At 51.5% G+C, this 16964-nt stretch overlaps 1 protein-coding gene across 1 annotated transcript in view; it reads left to right on the top strand.

Moving 5' to 3' along the window:
* Positions 1 to 16964, top strand: part of AR (androgen receptor) — a gene marked incomplete at its 5' end in the record, with an annotated part of 38753 nt that overhangs the window by 18280 nt on the left and 3509 nt on the right. Inside the window, 3 exons of the mRNA XM_027663136.1 lie at positions 825 to 976; positions 10908 to 11024; positions 16208 to 16495. Coding sequence (XP_027518937.1) covers positions 825 to 976; positions 10908 to 11024; positions 16208 to 16495 — 557 coding nt within the window. The remainder of the gene's footprint in view (positions 1 to 824; positions 977 to 10907; positions 11025 to 16207; positions 16496 to 16964) is intronic.

Genomic DNA, 16964 nt, shown 5'->3' with positions numbered 1-16964 from the left:
AGGTTTTTTCCAAGAAGTCCCATCTTTGTTACATTCACTGTTGATGCAATCTGATTTCTCAGAACCCACCTGAAAGCAACAAACAACGCCAGAAACCAAAAGGGATCTAATTTTTACTCAGAAGTTGCAGTGACCTGCAGACTGTTAGAAGCTAATTGCCTCATCCAGTGGTTGGAGAAAAAGCAAGTTTTAGCAAATAACTCAATGTGCTCCTGCTCCCCAGACTGCCTGGGCATGCTGGCTCCTGGTTTGGATAAGCCCCTCTGCTGCTGCCATGTCCTCTGGAAAAGCAGCTTCTCCATGGACTTGATCAAAGAGATCAGATCAGGGTGGGGAGGGGGTCAGCAGGAGGGTGCCAGCCGAGAGGGGAGGATGTGGGTGTGTGGGTGGGGAAAGCATGAGGGCTGTTTGGGGAGGGGGGTGGGCTCTCGGGATGTCTCAGCTGGGTGGTTCATGTGGCATTAGGCAGTTGGCAGCACTGCAATCTGCCTTGTTTGGTGTACGAGCTTCCTTACTGAAGCCAGAATTCCGTGGGCACTGCAACAGCCCGTCTCAGTCACCTTCTCTCTCTAGGCTGTGCTGTCAGTTTGTCACACATTGTCACACACTGCACCCGGGGCAGTGTCAGGAGGGGCACCTGGCATGGTCTCTGCATGGTCAGAGCCAAGTTTGGCTCAGTCCTTGCTCACCTGCTTGCTGCTCAGTGCTTGGCTTGTTCATCCCCTCAGTTTTGGGTTTGCCACGAGGGTTCTCCAAGGCTCCCTGTAGCTTGTCTTGACCACGTTTGCTGACCCTTCCCTTATTCTCTCTGTTTTATGCTGCAGGTTGGAGACTGGCCGTGACCACGTCCTGCCCATTGACTATTACTTCCCACCTCAGAAGACCTGCCTGATCTGTGGAGATGAAGCGTCCGGGTGCCACTACGGAGCCCTCACGTGTGGGAGCTGCAAAGTCTTCTTCAAACGGGCAGCTGAAGGTAATGGGGCAGAGAGGAGGAAGGTCACTGCCACAGCGTGTGGTGGGGTTCTAAGACCTCTTAAACCAGGAAAGGAGAAAAATCCAGGATAAATTGATTTCTTTGTCCTGTGTTTGTCATTCCACATTACAGATTGCCCTCAAAAGGTAGCCAAACCAGTTTGCCAAAACACTATTCTTTTCAGTGGCATTGAGCAACGGTGTAGTGGAAGGTGTCACTTCTCATGGCAGGGTTGTGGAACAAGATGGTCTTTAATGTCCCTTCCAACCCAAACCCGTCTGTGATTCCATGATTATCTGAAATGACCTAGTGAGTCCCCAGAGCAGTCAGTTCCTGCTTCTCCTCTTGACTCTCTGGAGTTCTTTAAGCTTCCATCAGCCCACCTGTGATCTCAGACCCACAACTCCAAATCTGGGGAAGGCTTTTCCTCTCCTACATCCCTTTCAGAGGGTCACTTTTGTCAATGCCTGCAAAACAGCACAACTGTCTGTCCTTGAGGAGCTGTGCTCTGACCTCGGGGTCCGTTATCCTTCTCCCCAGCCCCTGAGAGCAACTCCTCCTTCGTGGCCAGCTCTGTAGTTCCAGGCTCTCCAGCACTATGTGTGAGCCCAAATGTTTCCTCTCAACAGCAAGGTCTTTGCACCATCTCTCCTCGGGAAAGAGCGTGCAGAAGGACCAAGCTCAGCTGTTTCCTTGGGCTGTGGCTCAGCAATGTCTGGTTTCTGCCTGCAGTTCAGAGTTGTGGTTCCTTGGCAGCAGTGAGAGTCTCTGTTGTGGAAGATTAACTGTCCAGCAATGCAGCGTGCCTGTAATCACTCATTGGGCTTGCTTTCAGGAGTGATGAACCAGCACAAGCACCACTTCCTTGGTGCTAACACAATTTCCATGGTGTGTGCTGTTGGCAGCAGTGTCACCAGCCGTGGTGTCCCTGGGAGAGGGAGGCCCCGTGGTCCTTGGCTGGCAGCAGTGATGGGGACAGAGCTTCTGTCTCACTGGCACCTCCCCGTGTGCCCACCCTCTCCCCTCTGAGCATCCCCACTCTGGGGGTGCTCACCTGCTGTTGTCAGAGTGATGCTTCCAGATCAATTATCATTATCCTGCCTGAGTTTGGAGTGTGCCAGAAGCCAACTTGCCAGTGCTGGTTTAGGGAAGAATGGGAGCTGTGCCACAGGGGACATCAGTGTCCTGTTGCCAGAAAGGGTGGTCAAATAATAGTTAATACATTTGGCATATTTCTCCCAAGTAAATCATTTGCAGATCTGTCTCTGCTGCACATCAGTCTATGTCAGGCCAAGTGGGTTGGCTTATGCAGCCAGAGTAAATAACAGATGCTTGTTTAAGTCAGCAAGTTGTTGTTGATTTATAGTAAGTGGAGTCTTGGCTCTCAGTCAGACAAACTGTCTGTGGCTCGGTGCTGGAGCTGCAGTCCCCTGGCACTGTGTGGGCTCTGTCCTGTGGGTGACAGGGGCTGGAGGTGCCCACGGGGCAGAGGGGCAGCCTGGGCTGCTCACACTGCTCCACAGACATGTGCTGTGGGGTTGTTCCCTTTCTTGATTGTGTTATATCATTCATTTAGATAGTATTTATGCCTCTTCCTGGTTCTTCAACCTTGCAGTATGGCAGAGGGTTAAAAGTGTTTGGCCATGATGGAATCAGGGAACAGCTCTTTGGCCTGGAGCCATGTGTGTGTGCAGGGAGGGGCAGAGGCACCTGCTGGAGTGTAAGCTTTCATCTTATGTTACCCTGAGGTACGTGGATAGTCTTTTTTTGGGGCAGAAAGACAATAAATCAGGCTCCATTATAGGTATTGAATGCAAGGCAGGGGCAGGTTTTTGTCCGAACTCCTGCCTGATGACTGTCCAGCCAGATCGTTCCTTCTCAAAGCTGAGGAGCAGTATTCAAAGCTGATATTTCAGTGCATTCTCGTGATTTAAAGTCCATAAAATGCATCTCTGGAAACCTTGGGTCACCCCTGGAGGCTTTACAACAACAGATCAGAACATTTCCCCATGAGAAAAGAAATCTGTTACTTTCCTGATGTGGGACCTGTTACCTTCCTGGTGCTGGTGTCAAACTGCAGCTGCTGATGGAGGGAGCAGCAGGGGGCTGGGAGTGGAGCAGCACAAACAGCACCTTGGAGGGGAGGGAAATAGCTGGACACATTGTTTCTCTTTTATTATATTCTCCTAACATAATACTGAACTTATCTGGCAGGCATTCAGGCATATTTAATAGCAGTTTGTCCAGAAGGATCCTGGGGGACACAGTATCGAAAGTTTTACTGAAATCCAAAAAGATCCCATCAGCTGGCTTCCCTTGATCAGCCAGGCGGGTCACCTTGTCATAGAAGGAAACCAGGTCTGATAAGCAGGACTTTCCTCTCATGAAGCTGTCGTGGCTGTGACCAATTACTGTGTTGTCTTTCAGGTGTTTTTCAACACCTCCTGGAATAATCTCCATAACTTTACCAGGCACTGAAGTGAGACTGACAGGCCTGGAGTTTCCAGGGTCCTTCTTGCCCTTCTTGAAAACTGGAACAATGTTCTTCAGCCTCCAGTCAGCTGGGACCTCCCTGGATTCCCAAGACCACTCAAAAATCTTTGAGAGAGGTTTTGTGATGACATCAGAAGCTCTTTGAGGATTCTGTGATGAATCCCATCAGGCCCCAGAGATTTGTAGGCATCCAGCTGGAGCAGCAGATCCTGCACAATTTCAGGCTCGACTGGGAGTTGCTCATTCTCACAGTCATGGTCCTGCAGCTCAGGGCACTGAAACCCTCTTGGTCCATCATCCATGTTGAAGACAAAGGCAAAGAAAGCATTAAACATGTCTGCCTTGTCTCTGTCCCTGTGTGGGAGGTGACCATCCTCATCCTGGAAAGGTGATGATATTGCCTATTGCCATTAATATATTTGAAAAAATTCTTTTTATTGTCCCCCACATTTGTGGCAGCTTCAAATCCAGTTGAGTTTTGGCCACACAGATTTTCTCCCTGTAGTGGCAAGCAGCTTCTCTGTATTCTTCCCATGTCACTTGACCTTGCTTCCCCTGGCCACACAACTTCCTTTTTTGCCTTATCTCTGAGAGAAGATCCCTGTTCAGCCAAGCCAGCCTTCTGCCTCGCCTGCTTGACTTCCAGCATTTGGGAATTGCTGCTCTTGTGCCCTGAGGTGGTGATGTTTAAAACGTGGCTGGCAGTGATGGACCCCAGCACCTGCAAAAACATTTTCCCAGGGTACCTTCTGTACTAATTTCCTGAGAAGCCTGAATTCTGCTCTCCTCATGTCCAGAGTTGAGGTTTTGCTGGCACTTTTCTTTCTGTCAACAGAGATTTTAAACTCGATCACTTCATGCTCACTGTGGCCAAGACGGCCCCAACCTCTACTTCTCTCAGGAGATCCTGTCTGTTGACAGGCAGCAGATCCAGGAGGGCATTTCTCTGAGTCAGCTCCCTTAGGAGCTGTTCCATAAAGTTGTCATCCAGGTTTTTTAGGAATCTTCTGGACCGGGTTGTACCACTGTGAGATGCTCCCAGTTAATTTATGGCAAGTTGGAAGTCCCCCTTAGGACAAGGGCAGTTGATTTGGAAGTGTCCCTTAGTTCCTCAAAGAATAATTCATCCTGGCTGGGAAGTCTGTACCAGACTCCCATGGTGACCTCGGCATTGTTTGTTTGTGCCTTGATTCTTACCCAGAGGCTCCCAACTGTGAGCTCCACACATTCTATCCCTTCCATTACATACAGTGCCACCCTCTGCCTCTTCTGCCCTGCCCATCCCTCCTGAAGAGCCTGTAACCATCCAACAGGGCACTCCAGTCACAGGGCTCTTCCCACCAGGATTCGCTTATGCCAGTGATGTCAAATCTCTGGGACTGGGCCAAAGCTCTGTCTGTTCCTCGTGCTGCTGAGCTCCTCTTGTCTGTTCCTCATGCTGCTGCAGTGGTGTAGAAACATTTCAGGTGTGGTGCATTGTAGCCAATACCTCTTGAGGCAGATTGAGGGATCCCATGAGTGCTGATTTTCTCAAGCTTTGGCACACCATCCTATCGCTCATCACTGCTGAGCCTGGTTTTGTCCCTTTCCCCCTTCCAAGCCAGTTTAAAGCACAATGAGCCCTGCTGGCTCCTGTGCTAGAACTCTTTTTCCCCTCTGAGAAAGGTGCATCCTGTCAGGTGTCAGGAGACCTGGTGTTGAGTAGGTCGTCCCATGGTCAAAAGACCCAAAATTTAAGGAGGTTTTATAGAAATGCGCTGGTGGAGAGAAAGGGTAAAGATTTTAGAAACAAAGTTGTGAGGCTGATTCTTCCCTTTGGACACACTGAGGGGTTTGCAGCAGGAGCAGTGCTTTTTTACCCCTGATTTGATGAAATGGTTGATAGATTTGAGGGTTTTCAGAATCTCAGGTTCAACTGATTCATCCAAAAAGATGCTGGAAGAGGTAACAGAAAAGGCAGGGTTGTTCTCCTGATCTCATTCTGCCGGCTCTCTTGATTCATGGACTCTCTCAAGATGTCCAGGCTGTGTCTAGGACAGCACTGAAGCACACCCTGCAGATTGCCCCTGCCCTTGTTTTGTGACCGAGCCCAGAGCTGGGCTCTTCCTTGCTGTCACCCACCTGGGGGTCCTGGCACAGACGGTCTGGAGGGTCCAGAGGGCTGGGGCTGGCTGCCCGGTCAGCTGGGCTGCTGCTCCTCTGCTGCCCACAAAGAGGGCTCCTCCTCCTCGTTTGGTGAACAAAAGCTCACCCACCTTAGCACAGATGCCGCTTTTCTTGACACAAGTAGGCAGGAGTAGACAGGGCACCTCTCGGCATGGTTAGGCTGGCTGGTGGGTTGAAGACATCAGAGTTCAGTCCTCGTGATGCCACCCTTACCCCTGAAGCAGAAAAATGCTTCAAACACAACAGCTTCTGTTTCAATTAGCAGCCCAGGACTTCCTGTCCCTGTCCTGTCCTTGTCCCTGCATCCACCCCTGGAGAGTAGCAGACCTTCCACACCCCTGTGAGGTTGCTGAGATCTGGTGGCTACCTGAGCCATCCCAGAACTGCCTCTGCACAACATTCCTGGCAATGCAGGGCTGGGATGCCTTGGAGTGTGTTCCTGATGGGGCTGCCTTTAAATAGCAGAGAGCTGAATGAAAAAAATAACACAGTATTTGGCAATTTTCCGAGTGGGCACCCAGCCAGGCTGCTGTGCAGGCTGCTCTGATTGCCTCCATCAGTCTCCATATGGATTAGTGTTCTATGTCCTGACCTGCTGAGGATTAGCCTTGCACCAGAGAGATGTCACTGGGCCAACTCAGCAGTATCTTGCCAGATTTCAAGATGACATCAAGTTAAAGTGAATGTTTGCAAAGTCTGTTGCCACGTTTCAAAATGCTTTCTCCTCCTTCTTGGGCTGATCTGACATGCAAACAAGTCAGCTCTGCAGATTTGGTGGTGCTGCAGCACCACGATGCTCCTGCTTCAGTGGTGTGTTTCTCATGACTGTTTTGGTGTTATGTGCCTTAAAAATCCATGGGGAGAGCAGAAAGTGGGATGAACAGATCTGAGGAAGCTCTGGATGCTTTCCCCATGCTCTCTGTAGCCATCTGGTAAATAGAGGGGACTATTCAGAAAATAGTCATCAGCAGTGCCTTAGTGCTGCCTCCCGGGAGCCTCGTGGCTGAGCCCTCTTGGGTTGTTAATGGGGGCATCCTGTGGGGAGTGGTACCAGCACCAAACCCATGGGCTCAGCTCTGGGCATGGCCCTGCTGGTGTCAGCCCAAAGACCAGAGGTTTCCCAGGAGAGCACTGGAGCTTCAGTGGTAACATGAGGCCCTGGGGGATTCGCTTTCACAGAAAGCTTGGCCTTATCCCCCAGCTCTTAGGATTCTGTTTATGCCCTGAAATACGAGGATCTCCCTCTTCCAAAAAGCATTTACTGGGTTTTATATCTCTCTTCCAAAAGGCATTTACTGGGTTTTCACATTTACAGTCATAAATCTTGCTCCAGATGTTTGCACAGATTACTTTGCTGTCTAGAAGAAAAAGTTATTCTGGGCAAAACAGGTCGTGTGGCAACAGGCTGTTAGTTAGATAACTCCTGCAGGCTGTTAGTTAGATAATTCCTCTGGATTGAGCAACTCTCCTCCATAAATCACTATTTTCAGTCGAGGCTGGAAAGTGCCTCTTCCCCTTGGCTCTGGCTGTGCACTGCGGTCCCAGGGGATGGGTGGGAGGGGCTGGGAGGTGGCGCAAGAATCTTCCTGCCTGGGGTGAGGTGGCACAGGATGGGCCTGAGGTGGTGGCACGGGCTGTTCCCAGCGAGGGGGGCAGTGGCACAGCAGCGTGTTCCTGGTGGGGTGCCACAGACTGCAAGGGCATCGGAGGAACAGAGGCTCTCCTGCAGTGCCTGTGCTGGTCTGGGAGGGCAGAGGATGCTGGGTGCCTTTGTGACTTTGCTCCTCACCTGTGTACATGTCAAACATGACCTGGGCTGCAGGGGAGGAGCAGGGACTTCTCAGGGTGACATCTGCAGTGTCCTCAGCTGGGCTGTGGTCTCTGGGCAGACACCTTACCAGTGCTGGGAGATGGGCCTTGCAAAGAGTGGAGAACACCGGAGAGTGGATGTAAGGTTTGGACCTGTATGTACAGGTTTGCAAAACAAGACCCTCTGCATTGCAGTGACACAATGCAACCGTTGTTTGCAGGGAAGAAAAGGAGGTGAAAAAGTCTTTTCAGAGTTAAACTTCAGAGAAGGAAAACCAGCACATTTGTCTTCATATAAAGAACAGCTGATTGCAAATGTCTCCAGTTGTTCTGAAATGAGGAGAGTGAATTACCCGGAAATTAGAAACAGGTGTGCGAGAAGTTACTTCATACAGAAGGAACCCATCTATGTCCCAGCCACCCTTCCCAGTTCTCTGGGCTTTTACAGATGGTGGCTCCTTCCCTAGTGGTTAAGAGGGGAGTCTCTGCACCCCCAGGAATTAGGATGAGGTGGGTGAGCTGAGCAGCTCATCCTCACAGGGAGCAGCAGCAGCCCCACGACCTGCCATGGCTTTTTGTTTCCCTTTTTGTTACTGGTGAACAGCATAAAGCAAACAGGCTCACTTGTGCAGGCTCAGGCAACAGGGAATGGGCTCCTGCCCCAAAGAGCCTCCATGAACCAGGAAGCTGCCCTGGCCACCCAGTAATGTCCCTGTACCATGACTGTGGGAAGAGCTGTTGTCTGCAACTCGCAGCCTGTGCTGCTCCCAGCCCATGCCGAGGCATGGCCATCCTGCAGACTCCTCAGTTTGTCACCTGGGCACTGGGGCACCCACCTGCTCCTGGCTGGTGGGAGAGGCTCCCTCTCCATGTCCCTTCCCAGCAGTGCCAGGGCTGGCAAATGCTGCTGAGGAGCTGATGGGGAACAGCACGGCTGCCTCACTGAGCAAAGCTTAGACCCCACTCCCAGATCTCATCCGTCCCCCTGCTCCCCTCCTGTGGGTGCCTGGGGGGACAGAGCAGGGTGGGGGAGAAGCCCATGTGTTGGGATGCAGCTCAAATCCCAGGGATGAGGAACGGGCTGGGGCTGGTGGGCGCTGCTTCTGGACAGGGGAATTCAGGGTGAGCTGTGCCTGACCCTGGAGTGTCCCTGGGGGCTCAGGCAGCAGTGGTGCCACCTGCTCAGGCCCTTCACAGGAGAGGCCTGACCTTTGGGAAGATTTTGAGCTATTATTGTTGCAAAAAATGCTGTAGTTTAGACTAGGGAGGTGAGACAGGGCTGGAACAGGAGCTGAGGGGAGAGCTGGGGGGGCCATGTGGGTGCTCCTGGGGCAGCACTGGTCGCTGCAGCCATACAGCCTCAGCCAGGCACTGGGGTGGCCCCGTGGGCTGGGCTGGAGCTCAGCCTATTGTACTGGTGGTGGCTCGATGACCTCTGGAGCATTCCAACAACAGGCACTGTTGTCATAGGGCAGGAGTCAAATCTCATTCCAGCTCTCCATACCTCAGAAAGTAGGGTGCCCATCCCTGATTGATGTGAGCACCTGAAGAGGTTGAGGGGAGGGAATGTGGCCTAGTGCTCAGTGCCCCCGGCACAAAAATAACTCCAGGTAACCCAATTTCAGCTGAAGTTGTTTATTACTCATCCTCCTCAATGAACTACTGAAAGGGAAGATGGTGCTTGTGCTCCTTTGCATTTAGGTGTCATTGAGGTTTCCCTGGGTGTCCTTCACATGGGAAATGAGCTGGGGAGGGGGTGAGAAGAGCTGCTCTGAGGACAGAGTTAAAGGGTTTAGGAATGTCACCCTGGGGTGTGGGGGTGGCTGATGATCCACTCTGAAGGGGATGGTTCTGAGAAGGCTGAACGAAGGGTGTTTGTGCAGCCCTTGGGTGCTGTGAGAGGAGAGGCCGGTGCTGAGCCCCACGGGGGCTTTGCTGTGCCCCTGCACAGGGGGTCTGTGGTGGCAGAGTGGCTGGTCCTGCCGGGCAGGAGCGGAGGGACCCGGGAGGGCGCCGGGGAAGCCACAGGCAGTGCCAGTGAGGGCAGCAGTGGTGGAGGTGTGTGAGGGAGGTGGGGATTATTAAATCTGTGCACCAAAATTGGTGCATCTCTTGTCAAAGCTCCTACATTAAGGAGTTGAATTCAGCCTCGTCCTGTTAGCAGATTTCTGATGACTCCAAAGGGCTCTTCCTGCAGGAATACAAAAAGCAAACCCTTGCAGGATGATGATAATAAAGGCCACGGGCTGGTTTCCCATGTGGATTGCCCATGGGTCTGTGAGCTGCACCTGTCTTTTATGAGCTGAGCCTGGTTTAGTTTGGAATGATCTGAAGAACATCAGATAAATCCTGATCCAGTAAATGTGTTTATACTTGACAATGAAACAAGTGATGAGTCAGGAAGAACAGTTCATTTGTGGCTTGTCTAGCAAATGGGGCAGTGAACAAAAAAGCTGTGGTCTGGATCTGCATGGGCTGCTCTCTGAGTGAAAGGAGGCTGAGGCTGAGGTGCAGGTTAGTCCGACAATAAGCAACTTCCGAATTTTCTGCAAGCCCCCAAAACCCACGGCTGTGCAAGGTCCCCCTTGCAGGGAGTCGCTGGTCCCAGTTCCCTCCTGGCTGGCTGTGGGCACAGCCCAGGGGATGGGGTGGCATCAGACTCACCTGTAGAGCAGCAGCTCCCCAACCCCCGTGTCTGTAACCTGCAGCCAACAGACCCAACTGGTATTGATGGGTGGCACAAAAAGTAATTCAGCCACAAAAGGGCTTGTAGAGAGTTGTAGTTGTACAGTGAGTCTGGGAACTGTGTTCAACCAACTGTAGTTGAGTGTCAGGGCAGGAGATCAAACTGTGGGGTTTGGTGTTCTGGGAGAAAACCACCAAAAGCCAGGCAATAGATAGGTGGATGACACTTAAAAAATGAGAACCCAACTCTCCATATTTCAGTGCTTTTTAATTGCTCATTATTGTTTGCCTCTGCTTGCTGCACTGTGCAGAGTGCCTGGGTTTTCAGTCTTCAAGGACTTTTCTCCTTGGAAATCTTGGTCTAAAAGCCTCTGCTGTGTGTGGGTGAAGGGCAGCAGTGCAGGGCAGAGGTGCTGGAGTGTGGTAGAACAGCAGTGACCCAGCTGCATTTTGGGGAGCCAGTGCTCGTGCAACGTCTGGCCATGAACCACTCCTGCAGCACCAAAGGCAGAACTGTACTGTTTTCCCAAAAGATACTGACTTCCAACATAAGTTTGTTTCTAGAGAGTGCACTGGGAAACCAGCACTGCTGTGGTCTTCTCCTCCTTCTCTTCCTTCTCCTCCTTCTCCTCCTCCTCCTCCTTCTCCTCTTCTCCTCCTCTTCCCGTCCCTCTCCCTCTCTTCTCCTCATGCCACTGCCCCTGGTGATACCGAAAAAGCCCAAGGCAGTTCTCCCACCAGTACCCAGCACCCATGTTCTGTTTCTCTGGTGTTTTAGGCAAACAGAAGTACCTGTGTGCCAGCCGGAATGACTGCACCATCGACAAGTTCCGAAGGAAAAACTGCCCGTCCTGCCGCCTGCGGAAGTGCTACGAGGCCGGGATGACGCTCGGAGGTATGGTCAGGGTCCCCTCCCGGGTCCCTGCACATCACTTAGTGTGTGAGCAATCAGTAAATGGCTGCAAAATGAGGCTGATGGAGCACGATGAGCTTCAGGAAGCATTTGCAGGGTTCTAACACCAGAACTGTGGATTTCGCTAATTTCTGTTTGCATTTCAGAAAGCATTCTTTTCTCTGATTTCTAATGTTGTTAATCTGAAAAAATGTAAACAGCCAAGTGAGCTGGTTCTCACTGCTGGAACCTCAGAGCAGAGCATTCCCCTCTTTTGATGGGATTTTTCCCAGCAGAAAAGAGCAATTTCTTGGTGAAATTACAGCCCCGGTGCTTTCCTTCGCTGGATGGAAGCCGTGCCTGTGTCCCTGGTGAAGGTCCTTGTTGCAGTTTGTCTCTGTTCCCAAACCTGTAGCCCTACCAAAACCTGACAGAGTGGCCATATCCAAAATCTGAGGTTTTCTGTGCAAAATCTGGAAACTACAGTGGGTGGCTCCACATTGAGCTGATTTGATGAAACCCTTCCCTGTGAGGGCAGTGAGAGAAGCTGTGGCTGCCCCAACCCTGGAAGTGTCCAAGGCCAGGTTGGACAGGGCTTGGAGCAACCTGGGCTAGTGGAAGGTGTCCCTACCCGTGGCAGGGGGTGGAATGAGATGAGCTTTAAGGTCTTTTCCACCCAAACCATCCTGTGATTCCGTGATGTACGGTGAGGAAGAAAATACCCTGGAAAAGGGGACTGAGGGACCTGCTCCCTGCTGGGAAGCCCTGGATTGAGGAGTGTTATGGGGAGGAACTCCAGCACAGCTTGGGTGGGCAGTAGGGAGCCCAGGCTGCTCGGATGTGCCAGTGTTTTGGGTTAAATCCTGACCCCACTGCTGGGATGCACTGAGTCTCCCGGGGCTGCTGGGCTGCCACAACGCTGTCTTGAAGGACTTGTTACTGAAGTGGTTCTGATTTGTGGCTCACCAACGAGCAGAGGGTTTAGTTTTGTTTCTTCCCAATGGTCCCGAAAGGTAATGCAGTCCTAATCCCCAGTTTTTAGCTTATTTTTAAGTGCTTTTTCCTGGTGAAGTTTCCTTAAGTAGGAGAAAACATACATCAGTGTAACCTTCTTCTGCAGGACACACTGACAAAATTAATGCTAACATGAACACACTCCCCCTTCTTTTTCCTTCAGCTCTTTGGGTCACCCTGACCTGTTCTGCCTGGTCTGTTTTACATTTGGTTTGGATGTCGGTATAAAGGCAATTGTTACAAACAGGCAGGCTTGTGATTGCCCACAGTAGCGTCTCCCACGGTGGAGGCAGAGCATTTGAAATTGCTCCCAGGCTCCAAGCAGTTGTTTTTAACCGCTGGTTAATTACCGTCGCTGTTGGGGTACAGCCTGGCAGCCCTGCGGCTCTCACGGCGGGGGAGGAGGAGGAGGAGGTGACACACCGAATGCCTTCTGCCGGCTCTGCTCTGGCACAGGATGACAACATCTTGAAGCACTTCATTATTACTTGAGATCACTGTGACCTGCAAGCTGGAATCCATTAAACAGGATCTTCTCTCCTGAATGACAGTGTGCAGAGGGAAAAGATGAAAAAAACCCAAACCACCAAAATAAAAAAAAAGAAAAAAACCCCCAGTGATAATGCAATTTCTGTGTGCTTGGTCCTGCTGGTGTGCTGGCTGTGCCTACCCACCCACCACCCTGTGCCTGCTGCCAGGGCAGGTGCTGCAGGGATCCTGCCAGCCCCTGCTCCGGGGAAGTGTCCCTGTATGGACGTGGCTGCAGGGATCCTGCCAGCCCCCGTGTGAGGTGCCGGGGGCTGTTCCCGTGGGATGCCCCAAGCGCCTGTGCCTGCAGCCAGAGCTGGCAGCTGCCCGTGCTGTAGGACATCAGGGCATCTCCAGACTGGCCACTGTGCCCTGTGGGTCCTGGCTTGGGACAAAATCTCCCAAACACATGAAATTCCATTAATTTTGTTGGTGGTAGGGCTGGAAATCTCCTGTGGTAACAGCCGAAAGGTTGTGAAAGCCCAAGCTTGAGGCACAGTTGTGTTTAGCCCTAATTCAGGTCCAGCTGCTGGGGGCAGAGCAGGGCTCCCATCTCACACACACAGGGGGTGTTGATGTGAGCCATTCCAGCCAGGGGTAATCTGACACGAGTTTTGCAGAGCCATTGCAGTAGTTAATTATGATCAGTGTTGTGTTGGATGTACCTTTTTTTCATCATCTGCCCTTAATTTCCAGCAATTGGATCTTTATTACAGTCTTGTTTGCTCAGTTGAAAAACCGAGTTTTATTGAATTTCTCTCCCTGCAGTGCGTATTTGTTGGCTGTGACTCAATAACCCTTTTGCCTTCTGCACAGCCACCTGGGTGACATTCCTTACCTCCTTGCTCCAAGGTGTGTTGTCACATCTTCAGTGTTCTCATGGCTCCTGCAGTTTGCCAACATCTGTCAGCACTTCTCTGCAGACCTCGGTCTGTCTGTTCAGTGATCAGTCCTTTGTGTTCATCCTTATTTTCCCATCCATGCATTGCTGTACAGACTGGTTGAGGGAAAATGGTTAATTCTGGTTTGGGGATGAATGTAGACATTTACTAGCAGAAAGCCGTAAGCCAGCCTTGTAAGCAACAAACCTGTCTGATGTTCAACACTTATACTTGCCTTTGAGATGTGTCATTGGGGGGTTGCAATCATTCAGCTGTCTGATTTTATATCCTTTGAGTTCTTTTCATTCACATGGGCCTGATTGACTCAGATCTCTTAAACGTGTCTGCTGCACCAACAGTGTTGTAATTATCAACTAAAATTATTGTGTCAGATAAGACTGATAGCTTGACAGGTTCAGGTTTTGACAAGCCACACACTGAAGTTCATAAAAACTTCAAAGAACAGGATATAAGTCAAGTTCTGTTCAGCTCCTCTGTGTCCTGCCTGCAGCTGAGCTCAGCATGTGCTGCCAGGGGCAGGATGTCTCCACTACTGTCAGTGCAAAAGCAGCTTCTTCCAAGTCCCCAGAACTTGCTTGAGTCCTGTCATTCACGAAAAATTGGTCCTGGAGCCCAGAGTGCTCCTCCCTCAGGGCTTCAGAAGTGCCTACCAGGAGGGCAGTTGTTCGAACTGTGCTCCCCGGGGGTTCTTGCACTGGTGAATATTTTATTGTGACACCATGTAATTGTGTCCTTTAAGCTTTTTTCCAAGTCCACACGGTAGTTGCCTGGTGACCCCCAAGCCAGATCACATTGGTGCTGCAGGGGGTTTGGGGCAATGCTGTGCTGCAGCTGCACCTTGAGGCTCCTGGGTGCTGCTGTCCCCTGTCCCTGGTGGCAGCCGAGCAGGAGCAGCCCCTGTTACAGGGTTCCTCCCACCTTGGGTTGAAGAAATGCAGTGTATAGTTCTACCCAGCTTAGCTCATCCTAGGAAAAAAGCATTACAGATGCCTTCAATTCCTATTTTTCTATTTCTGTTTTTGTTCCTGGTAGCTGCTGAGTGGGAGCTACCACCACAAAGAGGTTTGGCGCAGGTGCTGAGTATAAACCAGTCTTTTCCTCTGAAACTTTTTTTCACCAGGGAGCATCTGTATTTCAGTGAGCTGTGGGACAGCTGCTCCTGGAATGCCCAAACCCCAGCAGCGCAGTTATCACACCCTAGCACAGAGGGGGCTGGTTTGTGGCTGCAATCTCAGAGCCAGCACGGTTGGTCCTTGCTCTCTTCTTACTTCACTCAGGATTTTTTAGCACTAGATAATTAAATCTTAAGGAAAACCCCCACATTTAAACAAACCATATGTGTATCTTATACATGTGGGTTTGGCTCCATTCACACCCAGGACCCAGGGCACTGGTTGTTTCTAAACCCAAAGGGTTGTCCAGCCCTGGCAAAGCTGCCCAGGGCAGCAGTGGCATGCTGGGGGGATTTAACAGCCATGTGGATGTGGCACTTGGGGACATGGGTCACTGGTGGCCTGGGCAGTGCTGTGACTTCAGGAGGGGTGAGAGACAGGGCCCTGCCACCCGAGCGGGCGATGGCCGGAGGCCGTCACGCTGCCCTGTCTTCCTCTCGCACTCCTTTATTTTTGTTACTCATGTCTCCTCCCTTTTTACAGAGCAACCTGTCTTCATTGCCCATACACCAGATCATCTAGAGTACAGTGCTTAGAGATCAATGTTTGCAGTTGATTTACAGGGCTGCACTTTGACTTGACATTTTTATGTCTCGCTGCTTATTTTTCTAATTACAGCTGAAAGGAAATTCAAGATAAGTATCATGTAATGAAAGAGCCAACCCCCCCCCAGGACAACTGGTTTGATGTTGTATTCCCTGCTTGAAGGAAGCCATGGGCTTTTGTTCTCTAATTCGTGAGGGTTTGGAGTTGGTGAGGGGTGGCAGTAGCAGCCCACCTATGCCAAGCACTGTCACACAGGTATCAGTGAGGGGAACACAAACTCTCCGAGGGCTCTGGCATTGCCTCTGGAGCATGGATGTGCCTTGCAGGCAGACCAGCAGCTGTGGTTAAGAGCCAGCTGTGTGGGAGGAACACTTTGTCATGGTGCCATGGGCACAGTCGCTTATGGGGCTCATGAAGCAGAGTGAGGCCACCTCTGCCCAGGTCTGCTCCCCATGGTTGCAGGCCCTGGAATTGCCTACTGGCTTCTGAAATGTGTTTTCCATAATATATGTGCGATATCTGGGAGAGCCTGGATGTGGGGGAGCAGGTGTTGCAAAGAGAAGGCTTTTATCTTAGTTGCATCCCACTTTCAGTTTGGCCTGGAATGGAACAATCCCACTTGGGTATCCAAGTGCAGTCGCTTTTTTCCCTAGAACATGATCATGTGCTGAGTTTATGTTCTTGTGAGCAGTTGAGTCAGTCACCTCTTCTCACTTTTCCCTGGATGATCTCTGTGTTTATGTGGGAGTTGGAGACCAGTCATGGCTGAGGATGTAAATGATGCTGGTTCTTTTCCATGTTACATTAACAAGGACATGGATTTTGTCGCACGGTGTGTGATCCCCTTGTCCTTAGGTGAGGGCTGCAATGCTGGGGCACTCCTTGGGCAACGTCCACTAAGGGAGGAGCTGCTGCTGGTCATCACTTTTCCTTTCCTCATAACTATAAGTGGAGCCAAGAAGCCTCAACCTTTTTTTTTTCTTTTAATTTTTAAGTCTCACACTAAACCGTGTACTCCCCACAGCCCGCAAGCTGAAGAAACTGGGTAACCTGAAGACACAGGATGAGGTGGAGGCAGGCAGCTCATCCAGCCCCACGGAGGAGCAAGCTCCCAAGCTGGTGATGACACGCATCGATGGCTACGAGTGCCAGCCCATCTTCCTCAACGTCCTGGAGGCCATCGAGCCCGGTGTGGTGTGTGCTGGCCACGACAACAGCCAGCCAGACTCCTTCTCCAACCTGCTGACCAGCCTGAACGAGCTTGGGGAGCGGCAGCTGGTCTACGTCGTCAAATGGGCGAAGGCCCTGCCAGGTGAGGAGGAAAACAAACAAATCCCCTCCTTTTCCTGTTCCAAAGCCCCCATCTGCATTGGCAGGGTGCAAAGGAAGTGGTCTGCAGCCCCTGTGCCACCGTCACACAGCTCCTGGGGGAGGGCTCCGTGGGCACTGTGAGTGTCCCCTCCCCAGGCAGCAGCCACAGCACTGGGGGTTGTCTGGGGGGCTGGGGGTGATGGAGGATATCAGAACTTGTGCTTTGCCTTGCGACAGCCCCCGGCCCGGGCTACCAGGTGGGCACGGGGCACTCGCCCCCGGGGGGGCTGCTGCTGCTGCTCAGAGTCCTGCTGTCCTCCCCCTCTCCCAGCTCCGGGCTGTGTCCTCCAGCCCTGCAGAATTCCCCTCTAAACAAGTATTAGCCCTGTCCCATGACCCACCTGAAGTGGTGAAAAGGGTAAATTCCACCAGCTAATTAACTGGAATATGGCAGAAGAGCAATGCAGGAT

Source organism: Corapipo altera, unplaced genomic scaffold (genome assembly GCF_003945725.1).
Source record: "Corapipo altera isolate COAL_440 unplaced genomic scaffold, ASM394572v1 107b, whole genome shotgun sequence".
NCBI classification, from domain to species: Eukaryota; Metazoa; Chordata; class Aves; order Passeriformes; family Pipridae; genus Corapipo; species Corapipo altera.
This window is presented reverse-complemented; position numbering and strand designations above follow the sequence as displayed.